The sequence below is a fragment of the Acanthopagrus latus genome, chromosome 4 (assembly GCF_904848185.1).
Source record: "Acanthopagrus latus isolate v.2019 chromosome 4, fAcaLat1.1, whole genome shotgun sequence".
Classification (NCBI taxonomy): domain Eukaryota; kingdom Metazoa; phylum Chordata; class Actinopteri; order Spariformes; family Sparidae; genus Acanthopagrus; species Acanthopagrus latus.
In genome coordinates, this window is record NC_051042.1 from 9053880 (window position 1) to 9074266 (window position 20387).

The window sequence follows — 20387 nt, forward strand, 5'->3', positions numbered from 1 at the left end:
GATCTTGCCTGCATGAATTCCCTGACTGAATACTTGTAAGTGTTGAGATACTGTCTGTTGCTATTGTTACTTTGTGTTGACTACTATCCTCCACCCACTGCAATGCTAATATTATCCCCATCATTTCAAATTCTAATTTCCAGTGGCATTTCTCCCACTTCTACCTGAAGTGCAGATATTGGACAGGAAGTTGTTCTCTTCGCTCTTGCTCATATAGTGCCCATATTTAATGTAATTGTAACGGTACTGCCAGTTTGTGTTAGTATTAGGGCTTTTCCAAATAACAAGAATTAATTTCCTGGCAAGAAGTGTGACAAAAACAACCATAGTTGATTGATTTGTTGAGAGAGTGATCCCCTCCGGGGAGGCACCAATTATAGCCATAATTGGTTTGGGGCTAATCCTTTTCATACAAACATAGGAGATGCAATCAAAGAGACAGCCAGAAGGAGCTCAGCACTGGGCACGACCAAAACATGTGGCCAAGGGTGGCTTCCACCTGGTGACATCTTTCGCACCTTGGATCTATATCGGCATATAGTTTAGCCAGTCTGCTCCAGGAGAGGTGAAGCCTGTGAAATACCTTAAACTGAATTAGACCATGTCTGATACAGATAGATGATGCATTCACTCGACTTACTGCCAGTTGCCAGTTCACACCTGGTATCTGCAGATTAAGATCCTCCTCCCATTTGGTCTTTATATGGTGAAGGGCAGGAGCAGCTACATTTTGGATTGTATCATATACAAATGAAACAAAGCCTTTTGTTTGTGGATCCCTGTTAACACAATCATGGATCCAATCTTCCTCTCTGGCTACTAGGGAAGGTGGAAAACATGTCTTAGTGTAATTTCGAATCTGCAGATATCTGAAGAAATGGGTGTTTGGAATGTTGAAGCGCACCTTTAGATAGTCAAACGAAATAAAAAGGCCATCTTGGGCGACCTTGGGGTTTTTAACCCTAACTCTTAAGACATGCAGAACAGCCACAGAGCCACTACCGTACTAATTATGAAAGACTATAGTCATATTTTATATCAAATTAAACAGTGGAAGCTGGGCTACAATGTGTAAAAAACATGTTTATATGACCCAAACACAGCTCAAACATTACTCCAATAAACAAGTAAACATCAAACTTCATGAATCACCCTAACCCTAGCCCCTAAACCTAGAAAACTGGCTTGGGGCTTAAAGGGTTAAAAAAAAAATCCTTTACATATATGAGACTTCTACTTTTCCACAGCTTAAATGCTGGATCTATGAGAGAGGGAGAAAAAAAGGGGTTGGCAAGAATGGGACTTGATTGAAACGGTTTCTTATGTCCAAAATGTACTCTGAATTGTGACCAGATTTGGAGGGAGTTCCCAATTATTGGATTATTTGTATGGTAGCGCTTGCTAATCGGCATCGGAGCACATGCCAAGGCAGCCAGTGAGTTGGGCAAGCTAGAGTGTTGTTCCATAAGTAACCATACTGGTGCCTCATGTTCAGGGATGTTAGATGTCCAATATGAAAGGGCATGAAGGTTAGCTGCCCAGTAATAGTGCACACCTTATGCACCTTAAGCACACATACCTCAGGGACCGCCCTTTTCCTGAAAGGGGCCACACCACTCTTACAACAATGGCAACTGCAGATGCAGGAGACCCATCAACAGAACTTAAACCCCCTCCTCTTTCACACTGAAGTTGCTGGTATAGAAGTATTTTGGATTTCCAGTGAGTTTTTTATCATTTTGTTTGCAGGTTATAAGTTTCCAATTGACTGAAGATAATTTATTGTTACATTATGATGTTAAAGGAGAACTTCGGTCGATTTAAACATGCAGCTTCATTGCTCAAGCTACCCTTGACTTGCCAGTACTACTACTTTTTTATTCTTTTGAGTTATACACGCTACAGTGCTGTCATGTAAGGTGTCTGCTGATGTTGCATGACTTTTGGGGTGAGATGTGGAGCATGTTAAGAAGCTTAAAACACAGTGTAAAGTTCTGACCCTATGCTGTTATCTGTAAATGCTAACGCACCGTTCATGGAGCCCTGTAATGGTTGGACCAAATGTGTTCGCGTCTTTGGTACTGGCAAGCCAAGGGTAGCTTGAGCAATGAAGCTGCATGATCAAATCGACCGAAGTTCTCCTTTAATGTTTTAAATTTGACAATGTAGTGTGGTACATTGCGAACAAAGGTCAGATATTATATTGCATAAAGTCTAGTCTAAAAATGTCATAGCAACCTGTGCTTTAAAAAAAAATGTAAAAACGAGAATCGTATCGAACCGTGACCTTAGAATCGAAAAAGTAATCAAATCGGGGATTTGGAGAATCGTGACACCACTAATTATAATATTAGAAAAGCAAATAGTTAGTAGTTTTGAAAAAATAAATTATTGAAGGAATAGTTTTTGTTACCTTTGGAGAAAACAAATCAGGGTATGGTGAAAGAATGAAAAGAGACTGCTGTGTTTCAGCAAAGAAACTTTATTGTATGATCAGTTTAGGTCTGCAGCTCCTGTTGTTCAGTGAGCGCAAGGCAGACAGTCCTCCTGTTGACCTGTCTGTCAGCACATCTGAACAGCCTTTCTCTGTAATGGTGAAGTGAGCAAAGGTGGATTAGGAAAAAAGAAACAATAAGTGTAATAAAAGAGTGCTCTGTGTGTGTGTGTGTGTGTGTGTGTGTGTGTGTGTGTGTGTGTGTGTGTGTGTGTGTGTGTGTGTGTGTGTGTGTGTACAGTATGTTCCTAATGTGCTCATGTGGACACTCACAGCACTTGTAGAGGGTGTTGAGCCTGGCAATGTCATTGCGACTCATCTCCTTAGCATTGCCAAAAGACACATTGGAGTTAGGGATGGGGACCATGGTGGGCTGGTTGTTTTTAGAGAAGGCATACCTAGAACAGGAAACAGAAACGTTAGAATGAACCACAGCACATTGTACACGCACAACCCACACATCTGTCTCAATACACAGCAGAGCTGAAGAGAAGCCACTCACCTGTGGTACTGCATGACAGAGTTGTAATCATAAGGAGTGCCCTGGTTGAGGGTGGCAATCTTTCTGAAGTTGTGCTCCATTCCTAAAAACACAGGATAAAGTGAGCATTTCATGGTTTAACATTGGCTCTTGACATAAAGTACTCTCAGCTGCAGGAGAAAGGTTGCAGGGCTCTGTGGTTTGGCATTTATGGCTTTATATTCAACAAATACTGCATTCCTGGACCTGTGATGATAGAGCTGTTTTTGCCCTGTGGTCTACTTTTGACTTTTTCAGCCAGGTGGGCAGGGGCGGCCTTTGGGTTCATCGAAATTATTTACCTTGTTTAAATTCTCCACGAAAATTCCTCAGATATACTATATGAGAATGAAATGCAAGTCCAACCAATATTTATACCACTTGCGCACTCTCTATATCTCAGTCATGGTTATCTTATGTGTCTACCCATTAATCTACAGATTTTTGTGTAGCCTATATTAATTTCATTCTTCTTGTTCAGGCATCACAGAACTTTCTTGGTCACAAATGAAAAAACAAAACAAAAAAACAATCTGCAATTTAATTTGTTCTTAAATTAACGTAGAATGGAGCAAAGCCTCCTGGGAATGGGAAACGCATTCATCCAGAGTCTATCACTCTGCATTTATCCAATGAACCGATGGCAGGTCAAGTCTATTTACAGAAATGTAGGGGGATAAATGAGCAGCCCCTAGTCCAATGGCATGACCCTACAAGGTAATGACATACGTCAGACAGAAAGTGAGCAAGTTCAAGGAAAAGTACAGGAATTTTAACAGTGGAAGGATTTGCGTAGTTGCTTGTTGTTTTACTCATGGAAGGCAAGAAGAGAAAGGTGGAAGGAGGGGCCAAAAAGGCCAGAATGAAGAAGAAGGGAATGATGGAGGCGGATGCATCAAAGTGCTTGAAAATTACAGATTTATTCTCGTGTCAACGAGTGCTGCAAGTGAATTGACCAAAAAACAATTGGTGGAGCTCAATCATTGATATTTTTGCTAGGCGAGAACTAGCACAAGCTAGTCAAATGTGTATGGTAATGACTAATTAGTGTAAATTTCCATCTACCCACAAAGCTCTTTTTATACTGCACTTAAATATCTATAGCTCCTTACAAATTTATTGAAAGTTCCTGGTTTTCCAGTGGTTGAATGGCTTGTTGTATTGCATTAGCACTATCCATAGTTCCTTTCTCCAAATGTATACAATGCTATTACTTTGATTTATACAAAAACATATGTTCCTAATCAGTGCTGGAAATTATGAATGTACGGATGTGAATAGCAGTTGAATGGCCTGTTTAGGCCTGTATTGAAAAAGAAAATTTTGGTCTTAGGCATCATCCAAGTAAGCTATAGTTACAGATGCCAGGGCATTAACTTCAGATACTTTAAATTATGTATGTGTCTACTATTATAAATGTTGTTGATCCAGGTCTGTCATACAACATAGTTTTATCAGTTTATTTTGATGTTATATTTCAGCATCTGCATCTGGTGTTGGGCCGGTGGTGGGCCAGTGCGGTCAGAATTTCCCCTGTGAATTTTGGTGCTCCACTCTGCCCCTGGAAGTAGGGTTGTGTAAACACGTTCTAACAGTATGTCACACATCAAATTTTCCTTCTTGTTTGCTCTCAGAATGGATATCTGTCTCAAGCAAAGTTGAAGCACATATCACAGTGTAAAAATACTCCATCATAAATAAAATTCTTGCAGTCAAAAAAAAAAAAAAAAAAACAAGACCAAGAGGCTCTCTGAGACTAGTTGTACACAACAACCTCACAATGACAATCCTTACCGATCAGTGTTTAACAGCTACTTTATATACCATGTTCACTATTAGTTTAGCCTGTAAGCATTGAAACATTTGCTGAAAAAATCAAAACAAAAAACTAAATGAACCCAAAGTATTGGGGTATTTGGTCATAAACCAAAGAGTTGTCCATCCATCCATCCATCATCTTCCGCTTTATCCGGTACCGGGTCGCGGGGGCAGCTGTCTGAGAAGGGACACCCAGACCCCAGACTTCCCTCAACCCGGACACTTCCTCCAGCTCTTCTGGGAGGATCCCAAGGCATTCCCAGGCCAGCTGGGCGACATAGTCGCTCCAGCGTGTCCTGGGTCTTCCCCGGGGTCTCCTCCCAGCGGGACATGCCAGGAACACCTCCCGAGGAAGGCGTCCCGGGGGCATCCGAAACAGATGCCCGAGCCACCTCAACTGGCTCCTCTCGATGTGGAGGAGCAACGGCTCTACTCCGAGCTCCTCCCGGGTGACAGAGCTCCTCACCCTATCTCTAAGGGAGCACCCCGCCACCCTGCGGAGGAAACTCATTTCAGCCGCTTGTATCCGGTAACCAAAGAGTTGTACTCATTGGAATGTGGATGTCATGATGATGCTCAATGAGCCATAGGTAATTGTTTGTTTTTGTTTACAGAAGCCAAGAAAAAAGGCCAGCAAACAAATCCTTTTGAATACACTGTAGTGTACTGGGTCCCCTCTCTAATACTTTTTTTTTCTACTGGTCAAATATCCCTCCTAAACCAGCTGAATTCAGGCTTTCGTATGCATAGGGAATGTGTAATCTTTGCATTTACACCCGGGCCAATTGACCCCTGCAGTAGACCTGGGTTTTCATCACCTCCGCTCGTCTCGGATTTGATCTACATGCAAGACCCAGGTAAACATCCTAAATCTCACTGTGCAAAGTGATGGTGCATTATCAAAATCTGGTAGTGGTGCATAAATAAGGAAAAATAAGTTCAGTCCTATGAAATTTGCTCAGTGGTGTTTTAAAGCCAACAAAGCTCGACCTCCCAGCTTTGAAAATACCTGGATCACCGACCAAGGCTCTTCTACACTTTCCAAATGTTACTGGACCAGATGGTTCAAATTATGATGATGCTAAAGATAAAAATCACTGACAGGCTGTCTTTCCTGTTGGAGGTGGGAATGGGGTCAGTAGGCGTTTTTGGTGGAAAAGAAGTATAACATGCCAATCTGAATAATAAACAGCTCAATTACCAGACACAACATTCTGCAGCAGGACTTTGATGTGGTTGTCCCGGTCAGAGCGGGTCTGCTCATGGTTGAATCCCAGAGCATGGAGCAGCTCATGCTGGACGGTGCCGTGATAAAGGCATCCACTGCGGGCCAGGGACACCACCTGTTTACCACCACTACGGCCAACATAGGAGTAGCAGCTGGACAGGATCAGAGGTGAGTTAAAGGACACTTAAGACTTAGAAAAGCTTTCAATTAAAACCAAAAAAAGTTGTAAGTGTAAGCAGCTTTTTCACCCATTCCTGGATTCAATGCTCAGCCAGTCACGGTCACTGCTTCTGCTGGGCCTGAAGCGGATGCAGGAGAAGGAGGAAAAGGACTCCAGTCCACGGGTGATGATAGCCTTCTCACGGGAAGCTGGCAGGACAGTTCCACACAACATTTAGGCTGTATAGCTCTAATATACGTATGACTGCTTTTCTTTTCTGATAATGCTTAGAGAAAGTAGGGGTCATATCATATAGAAGATGGTTATATAATCACAACAGAAAATTGGATGATGGACTTATTAGCTTCTGATTTACAGGTTTTATGAATCTTTTCTGTTCAGATTTACGTCTAACTGGCCACTGCTTCTTTTTGTCCATGTTATGACTACCAAGGACCGGACTGCTGGTAACTACACGTCACTGTTAACACTGAGCAACAAATGTGCTCTTTTGCATTTGTTTCTGGTGTATCATCTGGTAGATCTCTGCTCTGTCTCAATCCAAGGCGTGTGTGAGACACTTACAGAAGTGACTGGCAATGTAATATGGGATGTAGACCTTCCCATCAGTCCACTTCCCCCACTTGCAGCCTCGGCTGGTGCAAGGGTCTGCATTTTTCTCTGCCTCACTGTTAACGGCGATGTCTCCACCAGTTAGGATGGGATCTTCTTCGGAACGGACTGAAACACATAATTTAGACAAACTTGAAATCCTGTTAGACTGTGACTAATAGGATACAAAAATTAATTGCACCATCACTAACTGCCATGAGAAACAAGGTGACACTCACTCAGATTCCTGTTGGCTCTCTCCAGAAGTTCAGAGACAGAAAGGTCTCCCAAGTCCCTCTCTGCAGTGCTCTCTGCTTAATGTCAACAACAACACAGTTGCACTTTGTGTAACAATGCACCTGTCGCAATACTGTGCAAATCAATACAACTGGTCTGATTATTAGAATAAATTATATACCTGTCTGGAGTTGCAGTGTGGATTAGGTGTAAAACAAACAAACAAAAACAGACAGATTAGAAATAGATAGAGCCAAATGAATGTAAGTGACATTGTAAGGGTTACAGAATGTATCTGCCAAATACTGTCATTCTCACATTACAACTGTTAAAGGCAGCCAATCTTTAACATGCATTTATAACATCTAAGTGTTGTGATGCAGCTCAACAAATGGCCTGGTATCACAGTGTGCTGTCAGCTTCAATTGTTCCTCTGTTATCCTACCTCACTGTCAGCCCAACAGCAGGCAGACAGCAGCAGCAAAGCCAGAGTGGAGAGCCTTAAAACAGATGTGCAAGCCATCCTAGCAGACCTGCAGGACGCAGACCGAAATCAGCGACAGCTTCCATCCAGATAAAAAAGACGGGGCTTGAACCATTGAAATAAAGTGAACAATTCTCCATCACATTCTACTGCAGACTTTCACAGCAGAACTCACCTTGGATCTTCTGTGTGGAAATGAACGACTGACGTGTCACTCCAAGCCTTTATAACTGCTTCACTGCGTCTGTAAGCCCAAATATAGAGTACCTCAGAAATAGAAAGAATCAGCAAAACTCACAGGTTTATCAGTCATGTGATGTACATACTCACATGCACATACAGTTAGACCCCCATACCACTATGGTTGTGAAAAAGGACACTTGTTGCAGTTGCATCCTCTATCATTATGTCAGTGTCATATACAAAATGAGTAACCACACGTTAATGTAAGCTATGGAATGTTATACAAGGTCTTAACAAATAAGACTTGGTGTATTGGAACAACAAGTCCTATGAGCTCAACTGCGAGAGCCTAATATTTAACAGGGTTTGATATTTTGTCTATATTTTTCCTTCCTACACTTAGTGAGAACAGAGAATAGTCAGAATATTTAAGAAAAAATACAAAATACAAATAAACATGGGAAGTAACATGGGAAGCAAGCATGCGAGTGAGTGTGTGTGTGTGTGTGTGTGCGTTTGTGTGGGTGGGTGGGGTGGGAGAGACTCTATGCTGACTCTGTATTCAGAGCAAGGTCAGATAACAGGCTTATCAAATACAGTATGTGCAACATTTGATCACCTGTGTATGTTTATCAAGCAGTTTCACTTGGCCCTGTACATGAAGGCCAACATGTGAGAATAACAGAAAGTGTGAATATTGATCACCTATGCAGGTTTAGATAGGTGTTTTTCCAAGAATAAATGATCACCATTTTTTTGACTGAAAAAAATCAAATAAATAAAGGTCAAATCTGATGTGATAGTGAATGCCAGGGCGATGCTTCTACCACATTTCCACCAGAATTAGTGGGTCTACACAGGGTTTTTAAGAATCGCATACTGATCCCATTCCCACTTCCCACAGGCAAGACAGCCCGTCAGGCATGGGTCATTACATTACATTTAGGCTAAAGCAGAGGTGAGCTGAGGTGATAAAAACCCAGTCTACTGCAGGGTCAACTGACCTGGATATAATGCAGAGTTAACACATTCCCATTGCACACAAAAGCCTGATCTAAGCAGATGGGATAAGTGGGACTTTTGACCAGTGATATCAATCACCTATATTTTGACAGGTCAGAATATGTACACGCTGTTGCAAACAGAAACAGGCTGACTTCAAGTTGAGGTATCTGGATGTATATTTTTATTCATTATTAGTATTCAATCAAGTTTGCAAGCGGTTATTGTACAGTTATATGAAAGAGTACATTTGTAATGATGTCACTTTTCATTTCTCAATAGCCCAGCATAACAGCAATTATAATCATGTTCTGAATTTCATGAAAGCATACTCATTAAGCACAGGGTGCCTCTGTGGTTTGGCTTGAAGATAAAAACTTGCAACAATCTGCCTCTATACCTCTTGAGCCCCTGTTGAAAAAAGAGGAAACACGTTCAGAATATTAAATGAATATGCACATGTTTGGGTGCATTCACACACAGGCACACAACCACACACACAGTGAAAAATGTGTGTTCTGACTTTTTTCCACAGAATTCTGACTATTCTCACAATAGTTACTAAGTAAAGGGAAGCTATTTCATAATGCCTTCATTTAAAAATTAATACTATTTATGATAAGTTGATGTTTGGCTGCATCGGGAAACATGGAGCACATTAATGTCCATTCACATAAACGTACAGGAGAATAGGGATGAATCAACAAATACAAGCTACTGAAAAAGTAAAGTGATGTAAATTTGTAAATTTTGTAAATCTGAAGACAGAATATACTACCAAGTTCAACCAATATCATACTTTCTTTAGATCACATTCATGATACTGTGTAGGCTAGCAAGTTTAAAAAAAAAAAAAAAGCATCCAAACCCACTTGCTTTCTTGTTTTAAAGGACACGGTCTCCATGCACAGGTTTCAGGTGAGGCCTGGACACAGTTGAATCTGAAATGAATACCGAAAGAAAGCAAAACCTGTAAAGACTGCTCGGTTTCTTTATGGTACTGCTACAGTGTACATGAACACACAGGTCGCCAATAACCGGTAATGACAATAACCATGATATTAAAAAAATGTATATTGACATCTTGTTGATAATAATATTATGATAATCTGTAAATAATCCAGGGCCTTCTTTCTTTGTTACGTTAGATTGTGGTAATGTCCCTTAGAAAAAAACTGCAGTAACAGTTAACTGTTAGCTAGCTAGCATGGGGCCGTTACTCACTGATTTACAACTGCTGTAGGAAATCATGTTGCAACAACAGACATTTATGGTTACATAGACTCTCTCTTTTACTCCACTACAATTAATTGACAACTTACCAGTTACTTTGTAGATTTATATTGTCATTACAAAACATACAGTAACCACTTCAACACTATTTATATTTCAGCTATTTGAAAATAGCCTATCTACAAGCTCGCAGTGTGCAATATGACATGTTGTGAGCGTGTAGATCTGCTATTAACAGATTAACCATACCACATGGCTATTGATTTTAGTTTGCAGTATATTGGGTCATTAAGGCTTATTGTAGGATTAAGATTTAGCCTTCAAAATATCCATTAAGTAAAAATATTTCCACCTCTTTAAAACCATCACAGCCTCTCATGGACAAGTTTCTGCAAAAAGCATCAGCCTGCACCCCTGCACAAACAGCTGTACTGGCAGACAGCATTCTAAATATGCTGGTCACAGACATGCGCCCGCTGAGCATGGTCGGGGATGGCGGCTTTAAGGCGATGATTTCCACTTTCCATCCCAATTATGAACTTCCATCAAGAACCTTCTTCACAAAACAGTTTGACAAAAAGTAAGAAGACATCAAAGACAAGATGAAGAAAGCCCTGCAAGAGACTGACAGCGTGGCACTCACAACTGATATCTGGACAAGCGTTGCCACAGAGGCGTATACGGGGGGGGTGACGTGCCACTATCTGAAGAATGGGAAAATGGAAGACACTCAGCTGCAACTATTGCAGAAGGGACTAAGGAGGTAATTGCCAAATTCAGCATTTCACTGGAGAAAATCAAGGCCGTTGTCCATGACAATGGTGCTAATGTCGTAGCAGCAGCGAAGATTTTGCATGAAAAGCATGGATGGGCATTGGAGAAATGTGCAGGACACACCCTAAACTTGGTTGTGCAAAACTCTCCAACAGGCTATCTCCAAGTGTGTAGCTGCTGCAAGAAGCCTTGTTGAACGCTTTAAGAAGAGTGAACTGGCATGCACAAAGTTTAGGGTCAAGCAAAGGCAAATGGGTACCAAGGAGAACATGCTGGTGTAAGATGTCTGCACATGCTGGAGCAGCACCTATGCCATGTTGTCCAGGCTGCAAGAACAGAGATGGCCAGTGACTGCTACATTGTCTGACCCAGCAGTGACCCAGAGAGGGAAACACTACCTGGATCTCAAGACTGACCAGTGGAGCCTGATGGAGGACTTGAACCAGGCCTTTGAGTCCTTTAACTCAGTGACAGTGTTTATGAGTGGACAACAATATGTCACACTGTCTTCACTACCACATATTGTGCACAAAATTAAGAAGAAACTACAGAATCCAGATCCTGAGTCGTCACCTGTGAAGTCACTCCAGGCTCATGCGACAGAACTGGCCACAGAAAGATGGAAAGACTTAATGGATTTCAAACCTGAATCTCCAGACATCACCCTACTTGCTGCTGCTCTGGATCCCAAGTTTCGAAAACTTAAGTTCTTGCCTGCTGACTAAGCATTCAGTATCAAAACCACAGTACAAACCATGGCAGCACTTGCTGCCAAACAGTAAGTGAGGCCCACTGCAAGTGGAAATGGAGCATCCAGCATATCAAAGGACCCCCCACCAGCAGCACTTAGTGGCAAGATGACCGCATTGTTCATTGACTGGGGCTCCACCACCAGTGATGAAGAACAATTTGAGGAACAGCTGTCAAATGAAGCTGTACAGAAGGCGGTAAGTACAAATAATTTTTCATTTTGGTATTCCTTAACAATTTCCACAATATGACAGTACACATAATTTAATAATATTAATAATAATATTATTTGTTGTCAAACTATGCCACAGGTCTTGATGTATTTTGGAGAACAGCCCCTGCCCAGAAGAATAATCTGCAGACATGGTGGAAAGCAAATGCAACAGGCTGTCCAACACTGGCGAGGCTGGCAAATTCCCTGGTGTGTATTCTGGCCACATCCACAACAGGTTAAACTGCTTCAAAGAAGAGGGCAAGCCTCAGCCCTGAGCATGTAGATATGCTCACCTTCCTTCACTGCAACCACATGCTCCTAATGGGGTTGCATCTCTGCAGTTGCCATTGTTGTAAGAGTGGCGTGGCCCCTTTCAGAAATAGGGTTGTGCATGAGGTGTGAGTGGGCAAGCGAGAGTGATGGAGCAATACTAGTGAATGAAAGGAGAAGCGAAAGGAGTAGCAGTCGTAGCGACAGCAATAAAATGTACAATATAGTCTGCAGTTCGGCTGTGAATAAAGGCGAGGGCGACCAGGCGAGGGCGACAGCTTAACACGTGAAATTGGGTTTACCCTGAAGGTTAAGACAAACTTTGGCCCTGGAGGAAATCATCTCCCCTGTGCTTCCCGACCACGGTCCGGAGCTGAACAGGAATGGTGTAACACCATGCTATCGTTTGGCTGGCTGTAGCTAATAGCTACTGGCTTAGCTAGTCGCTAAGTTAGAGGAGGTTGACTCGCCGCACTTAAACACCTATTGCATTCCTCGAGGCAAGCCGACCGGATGTGACATGGGGTGTGCCAGTATCGACGATTCCATTTTTTTAATTCGATGTTCGGGATTGTGACTTAATTTCGGTTGATTTCGATTTAAAATTGAAATTGTGATACCCTCAGTTAAAAAATACATACTGCAGCTATATAGGCGGTTCACCCGTAGGATGTCAGTAGCACTCATCTGGGTGGCCCGGCCAATGGCTACATTGCTGTTAGGGGTGGGAATGATGGTTGGCTGCCTGTTCCTTGAGAAGGCATACCTACAATGAAAACACTAAGTATTATTGAACAGCAAAAATCGCATCCCTGCATGTACTCTTTTCTAAACTGCCCTGATCACATTCAGCAAGATAACACAAGAAGTCATTCATGCAGGGCCGCATTACACATACAGTATATACTATATATTACATTCATTTACATTAATTAGTAGCAAGTGATGCTAATGTCTTGGGTTTCCCAACTTATCAAATACTGATGTAGGTTTGCTGCCATCAGATAGCATTAGTACTGGATGAGTTGGGAATGGCACACAAAAAATCACCCATCTTTCGAATTCTAATTGGAGGTCTAAGGTAAATTAGTCCATCGAGATGCTACCTTCCATAGTGCATGACAGAGTTGTAGTCATAGGGAGTGCCAAGATTCCTTGTTTGGATCTTCCGGAAATTGAACTCCATTCCTGCAGGGCACATATAGCTCAATCAATTATTGTTTGTTTTATCGCAGTTTGCAGATCAAAATAGCCAAGAAGCGCACTATGTGACACCAGTGAATGTATCTGCAAAAAACTGCGTCTGTCTCAACTTCTGATAATTAACAATCCAAGCTACTATACCTGCTGAAATGATATGATAAAGTTAAGTCAAGTGAGGATTTTATTCATTTATGTGTACATCACAGTTTTCACTTGTGTTCCTTAAAGTGATTAAGGTCAATTACCCTAATTGTAGTCATAACTTTTATAAAGCTGCATCTGTATTTTGCAAAATGGAATGCTTTTCAAATTGTTGGTCAGTATTGTCTATAAAGGAACCCACCAGGTATCACATTCTGCAGCAGGATGCGAACATGCTGGTCCCTGTCAGACCGGGTCTGTTCATGGTCGAAGCCCAGGGCATGGAGCAGCTCATGCTGGATAATCTGCTCGAAAACACAGCCTTGGCGACTTAAAGACACTATCTGGGCATTACCACGACGCCCGACATATGAATAACACCTGTAAGAAAACAGTACATGTTGAAAATGTTTTATTGTCCATTTTCAGCAGTATTTTAGCTAACATATTAAAATTTAATTGAAATTACCCCCAGATTACCACAATAACTACATCCAAATGTTTGAAAACCCCTTTTATTATACGATGATAATATTCGGCCCTGGAGGATTTATAACCAATGCATAGCAAATAAATAGCTAGAAATGCCTTTAATACATCTCCAGGAAACTTTAAACTAGTTTCTGTATAACTTCACCTCAGCAGATTGCTAAATTAAGTACACTTTTTAACCGGTTTAAATACATTACTTGGTAATTCCCACCCATTCAACATGAATTTTATGAAACTGTAAAATGTGTTACCCCAGTGTTTTATGTTTGGGGGCTATGGCTGCAACATAGGATTATGATGATGTTTTTCTCGGCGGTTGAAAGTATTATTTTTAATGAATACATTTTCTTTCTTTTTTCACAATTTGATTTCCTGGAGCATCGGCAGAATCATTTGGGTCAGTTTTCACAGGCCCATCATGTATTTGATGGCCACAACTCCTCCAACATAATGCCGACATCATCTATATTAATGCATCAGGACTGGAGGAAAAATTACTGTGTTTAATCCCAGGTCAAATCCGTATTAATAACATTGTGTTGCAGTGCTTTATATAATCTTGAAATAATTCTCAATAGTTTTTAAAAATTTCTTCTTCAACTATTATACTTTTTCTCTGAATAAGATGAGATAATGTATGACTTTTGTAATGTGCCTGGGAAGGAAAGTAAGTTAAAAAGATTTTGCTATTTGTCCATCATGGCCAATATGGATCTGAAATGGTGATAGTTTAGTCCTTATTTGAAATTATTTTGCATATTTTCTCTACTGGGATTAAATTAAACTACCAATCAGTAGGGCCTTGGCTTCTCTTTACCTGAGACACACCCGTCAGTATTAACAGGGTCAATCACAGATTGCATTCATGCATGTGTATGCGGGATGTACATTGAGTGGTCCATACCCTGAGCGAGACTGGATGTCCACAAAGTCCCTCTGGCGATTCAAGGGGGTGAAGCGGATACAGGTGGATGCAGCAAATGACCGCAGACCTCGGATGATGGTATCTCTCTCTCTTTGGGCTTGACAAGAAAAATCTTTTAGAGGATTCTGTTCCTGTCATCGTTATTTTCTAACTACTACTGCTAGTCAGTAGTTAGTGCCACTGTTAAGTGTGCATGTGATATTGCTGAATCATGAATTATATAAACCCCCCCCGTACACACCACTGAGACAACATTAAGTCCTGTCTACAAAAAGGGACTGTTTGTTGAAACTTACAGTACTGGTTGGAGATGCGGTAGGGTACATAGACATTGCCATCAGTGGCTTTAGGCCACAGGCATCCACGCTGTGTACAGGGATCAGCATTCTGCAGACCTGTTGGCATTGCGATGTCTCCAAACATCACTAGAGGCTCATCAAAGTTTTTACCTGCAGAATGAAATAAGGATTGTTAAAAATGTTATTTTTCATTGTGCAACATTTATTTTTCTATTCCACTCTTGTCATGAGGGCAGGTCACATCTTCCCAGATGTCTCTGTCTCTGTTTGGAATGAGGTTTCTTTTTTGCTGTAGACTTAACGGTATGGACAGCAACAACGGCAGTATCTAGTATTGTAATGTTTAGGCAAGATTTCTATATTTAAAGGTTATGTTTTTCTTGCTCTCTGTACCTGTATACTGTAACGTACCATCAAAGGAAATGAACAGTTGTAAAGTAGTTGCAGTTAAGATGAACATACCAACATTCCTATTGGCCTTCTCTAGCAATGTTGACACACTGTAATCATCATCCTCAATGGTGTTTCCTGTAGAGTAAAAGAGTTGCATGTGTCAGTTGCACTATGTAAGACTATATAGTTACAGAATATTACTGTTTGAAAGTATGCATGTCTTACCAGAGTACTCCTTACTCTTTTCCAAAGAAGCCTGACACAAAAAGTATAGAGTAAAAAAAAAGACAGTTGAATGAATACAGAGCAACAGTAACAGTTGTATGAAATATGTGAATGTCTTCTTTTATATGAAGTTTCCATAAACAGTTTAGCTCTAGCAGAGATTTTAAATACATTTTAGAATCCTGTGGGAATTGCAAGTCCTAGAGGTGGTAGGCATGGTGGAAAACTGGCATTTGTTTTTCCAAAATAAAATCACCATTTTTTTAAAGGTAGAAAAAAAGCTACATTAATTCATAGAATTAAATCTGAATGCAATTTTAAATTACAAAGCATAGCATGAAAGACAACATCACATCAAGCTTTTTGCAATTTACCAAATGATCAGGCTTGGTTGATGATGAAGCATCTGTCTGTCCATATTAATGCAAAGTATCTGCTGATACATACCTGTACAGTAAAACTGTAGACTGAGCAGAGGAGGACACTGAGCACGGCAGCCTGCAGGATCATGGCTGACTGTGGGACTGCAGCAGAACAAGGAAATGTTGGGGAAGTGTTTGAACTAATATAGGTGAGAATGTCACCGAACTTTCATCCTAATATGGCATACAAGGCATATTGACAAATTCAGCTCAGTTTGAAGTGGCAGTTATTACTTAAAATGGACAGTGGCTTGTGTAACATATGGGCCTGTCTCCACACAAGCCCAGACTGCTGATTTAAGCAATCAAGATTCAAGATTCAAGATTCAAGAATCAAGAAAACTTTATTTATCCCGAGGGAAATTGTTGTGCAACAGTAGTAAAACAAAGTGAGAAAGGAATACCAAAGTAATAAATAGTAGTAAAGTAATAAATAAACAAAAAAGTGACACACTATAAAAGACAAAGGTGAAACTGATCAGTTAATCCACACCTGATTTCAAAAAGTTGAGACACAGTTTCCTTTAAATTATATTTAGGCCCTGGCAGCACCGTGCTAAGGTCAGACAATGATTGTTTCTGTTCACTTGTTGTCTGTCTTAATGTCTGTCTTAGGTCAGCAAGGACTTGAGACATAATATTTTTGATTAACATAGATTGATATCACAATATTTCCCTGGGATATTTTCATTTAAAGGATGGTTTGAATAGTTCACCCAGTGTAAATATCATTCACTTTCCACATCTAATGATTACATCAGAATCATCACAATCATAGTCAGTTAATAAGAAACTATTATCTTCATTCATGTTAATGCTATTGAATTAATGTTTGCACATTTGCACAACCCCTGTGGGTAAGATAAGCCATGCAGAGTTGCAAAAACCTTTCTTAGCTATATGACTTCTCTAAATTGTGGGCACAATTGCAGTGTGGATCTGGTTTACACACAGTCTTGCAACATCTTGCAAAAACAGGAACAATGATAAAGCAAAAAGCTTAGATTGGATACTGATTTGCATTAAAGATTTGCTCTCAGAAAATCATTGACATTATATCTTTTAATTCATAACAGAACTTGTTTAAATATTGTCAGAGACTGCCTCGATGACAACACCAATACATCAAAACCTGTTATGAGTGTTTTTATTTTCATCTTTAATATGACCAGGTCCTCACTACAGAGATTTTGCAATAACTAATAGTACATATGTAAAACAAAACAAAACAAAAAGCATATTTTTTTAAAATTTAAACTAATAGACAAATACAAGTGTGCAATCAAATGAAATTAACTAAAAACAACCATGAACTATATTAAAATTCACAGGAAAATCACAGGAACCAATTTTAATTTATGCATATAAAAGGAATCATAAAATGTAATGATTAATATTTTTGAATATCAATCTAGAACTCATGGCAATTAATTCTCATAATTTTACATCAAAAAGCAGACTTCTGTAGGGAGTTCATCAGTTGTCCAATGCTGAGAGTATATGATCCAGTCTGCTGCAACAACTTGTCATCAAATGAGACATTTCCTAGCTTATGTGGCTTTTTGTCTTGCAGCATGGCTACTGATGTAAGAACAGTTGAGAAACTGTCTCCGAATCTCATGTTTGAATGCTGTAATCCACATACTGAATTGTGTCAGTTTAGCTGCCTGAGAGCGAGTAGAACCTTTTCAAATGAACAGTTCTGTATATTTACTGGATTGATATGTATAATCAGGGGCACTACAGCATCATACTTGGGAGCAGGCTACGTAATAGAGGAGAAAAGATTTCATAAAAATGATGGCTTGACAGATTTAAAAAGTGTGGGAAAGAACAGAAATGATATTACAATTCCCTTGTATTCTTTCAGCTGCTTGACATGATATTATAAGAAGAGGAATTTTCAGATGGGACTGCAGAAAAGCAGCTCTCTAATAATAATGGACAGACAGAAAAACATGTTTCACATCTCATTTACAAAGTTCAAAAAGGTACAAGCTAGATTTAAAAGGTATTTATCTGAAGATTTAGTTCTTGAGTCCTTCTACATCTATTTAGTGTGTTGAGGATGAGTTCAAGTGTCCCACCGCCTGAGGAATGAAGCTGCTCCATAGTCTGGTGGAATGGCAGCAGGCACTTCTTTTGCCAGATGGCAACATCTTCCAAACATCTTTTTGACAAAATATCAACTGTCAATTAAGATTGCAGGAGCAAGATTTTTTTTTTCCTACGCCAGGTGTATAACAGGAGAGAGAACAGCAGAATCATTGTAACCTGACTTACAAATCAGGAGTGATTTCCTGTCCATGATATGTTAGATAATCAGGTTTATCCACATTAGTACTAAAATCAGAAACTAAACATCAGTTTGTATTGATATCAGCATTATTACTGGTGCTGTATGTGAGATGTAATGAGAGTTGTAGTTAATGACTGGGTCATTAATATTGATTTTTTTTGTCTTTTTTATTTGTTTGTCTTGAAAAAATCTTTAGTAATGTGCATTTTTAACCACAGTCATTTGATCAATATTGATAAAAAACATGTTCGACCACAGTAAAGAAGACTTGTGCACAGTCTATTTATGTCTATTAACTGACCAGCTCACTTTGGACACATTCACTAATCACCACTCCCCTCCAGTGGACACAGTGAGAGAGAACTCCACAGTCATATGGAGAACTTGGACATGTACAATTTCCAAATGATTTTGACTTCAAGAGTCAAAGAGTAAATGAAAAACATCTGTTGTAGTGTAAAATAAGTGTAGTTGTGGATAAAGTATGTAATAAATATCTGTATTTGTTTCAAATTCATGGCTTCAGTTCTCAAAACAGGAGCATGGCACTTGTACAAACATGAATTAATGATTAAAAGTAACCATAAGCCTGCTGATTGTTTCGCTATAAATATGGGTGTGTTCATACATTAAGTCAGAAATGGCTGAACATCATTAAAAGTCATAACAAAAAAAGTAAAAAGTAAAATAAATATAATTAAAAAAGATTCTTATTTTACTGCACAACTATGAATAATAAAGTCATAAATCAACGTAAAAATAGTAGAAAACAATTTGAAATGTGAAAAGTTAATCTGAAGTAGAATTAAAAATGCTATAACTGAAATGGAAATGCTCTGAAAGAATTTGTAAGGATGAAATTGTGAATAGTTACATTACATTTTTAATTCAGAATGGCCACATTATCATACCCTGACTATATGGTGGTCAGACATGGTCAGTGACCTATAGGTTTTGACCTATCCTTGCTCACTGTACAGAGAGTCAGGCTTGATGTTTACCCCTGTTTGCACTCTCTGTGCTAAGTTAGGTAAACCATGTCCTGACTGAGACTCATCTTACAGTTGGAAAGAAAGCAAATACTTCCCTTCCAAATTGTTTAAATATGTGCTTATATTACAATATATTATATGTTACATTTTACATAACACCACAGAAAAGGTGGTTCATTCTTTCTTTTGTTTAGTCCTCATACTTTAAACCAACTCTTTCATAGTGGTTGTTTCATGCCTTCAGTATTGACAACAGTCTGGTGAATGTCCCACACTGATAAGAGCAGAGGAGTGGTTTTTTTTCTCTTTTTTTTGTTTGTCTCTCTGGCCAAGTGAGGCTATACACACACACACAGACACAGACACACACACACACACACAAACACACACACACACACGTATGTATGTATATATGTATGTATGTATGTATGTATGTATGTATGTATGTATGTATGTATGTATGTATATATATATGTGTATATATGTGTATATATGTATATATACATATATGTATATATGTGTATACATACATACATACATACATACACACGTACATACACACACGCACACACACACACACACACACACACACACATATATATATATATATATATATATATATATATATATATATATATATATATATATATATATATATATATATATATATTTATATATTTATATATATATTTATATATATATATATATATATATATATATATATATATATATATATATATATATATATATATATATTTGCAATGCCATGATAACTGGACACACTCTGATAAAGCATAAAGTTTTCTTTGGACTTCGAACAAATAGATAAAGATAAATAAAAAGATAAATAATAGATGAGAGGTGTAAATATAAATAAATGTTTTTACCATTCTAGTGTAGATAAAGTTGATCCACACATACCTCTGACCCCCAACAATACCCTCATGAGGAACTGGAAAAATAACTGTGAGTTAGACCTGATCAGCCAACATGAATGTTGGAAGACACTAGCGCTTT

The 20387-nt window shown here is 39.3% G+C and overlaps 2 protein-coding genes across 2 annotated transcripts; both read right to left on the minus strand.

The window, feature by feature from the left end:
• Window positions 1–2466: 2466 nt before the first annotated feature.
• On the minus strand, window positions 2467–7964 carry LOC119017661 (low choriolytic enzyme-like). The gene is made up of 11 exons (XM_037094522.1): window positions 7884–7964; window positions 7729–7797; window positions 7515–7602; window positions 7251–7254; window positions 7072–7146; window positions 6806–6961; window positions 6309–6429; window positions 6034–6212; window positions 2997–3078; window positions 2768–2892; window positions 2467–2586 (listed from the first exon to the last, which is right to left on the minus strand). Coding segments are annotated over exons 1-11 (966 nt in total). The 5' UTR covers window positions 7949–7964; the 3' UTR covers window positions 2467–2584.
• A 935-nt stretch (window positions 7965–8899) lies between these two features.
• Window positions 8900–16230, minus strand: LOC119017666 (low choriolytic enzyme-like). The gene is made up of 10 exons (XM_037094529.1): window positions 16105–16230; window positions 15658–15688; window positions 15502–15567; window positions 15037–15189; window positions 14720–14837; window positions 13526–13704; window positions 13086–13167; window positions 12621–12745; window positions 9611–9679; window positions 8900–9149 (listed from the first exon to the last, which is right to left on the minus strand). Exons 1-9 carry the CDS (start codon window positions 16165–16167, stop codon window positions 9624–9626), a joined length of 873 nt encoding a protein of 290 aa, XP_036950424.1. The 5' UTR covers window positions 16168–16230; the 3' UTR covers window positions 8900–9149; window positions 9611–9623.
• Between the last annotated feature and the right edge of the window lie 4157 nt (window positions 16231–20387).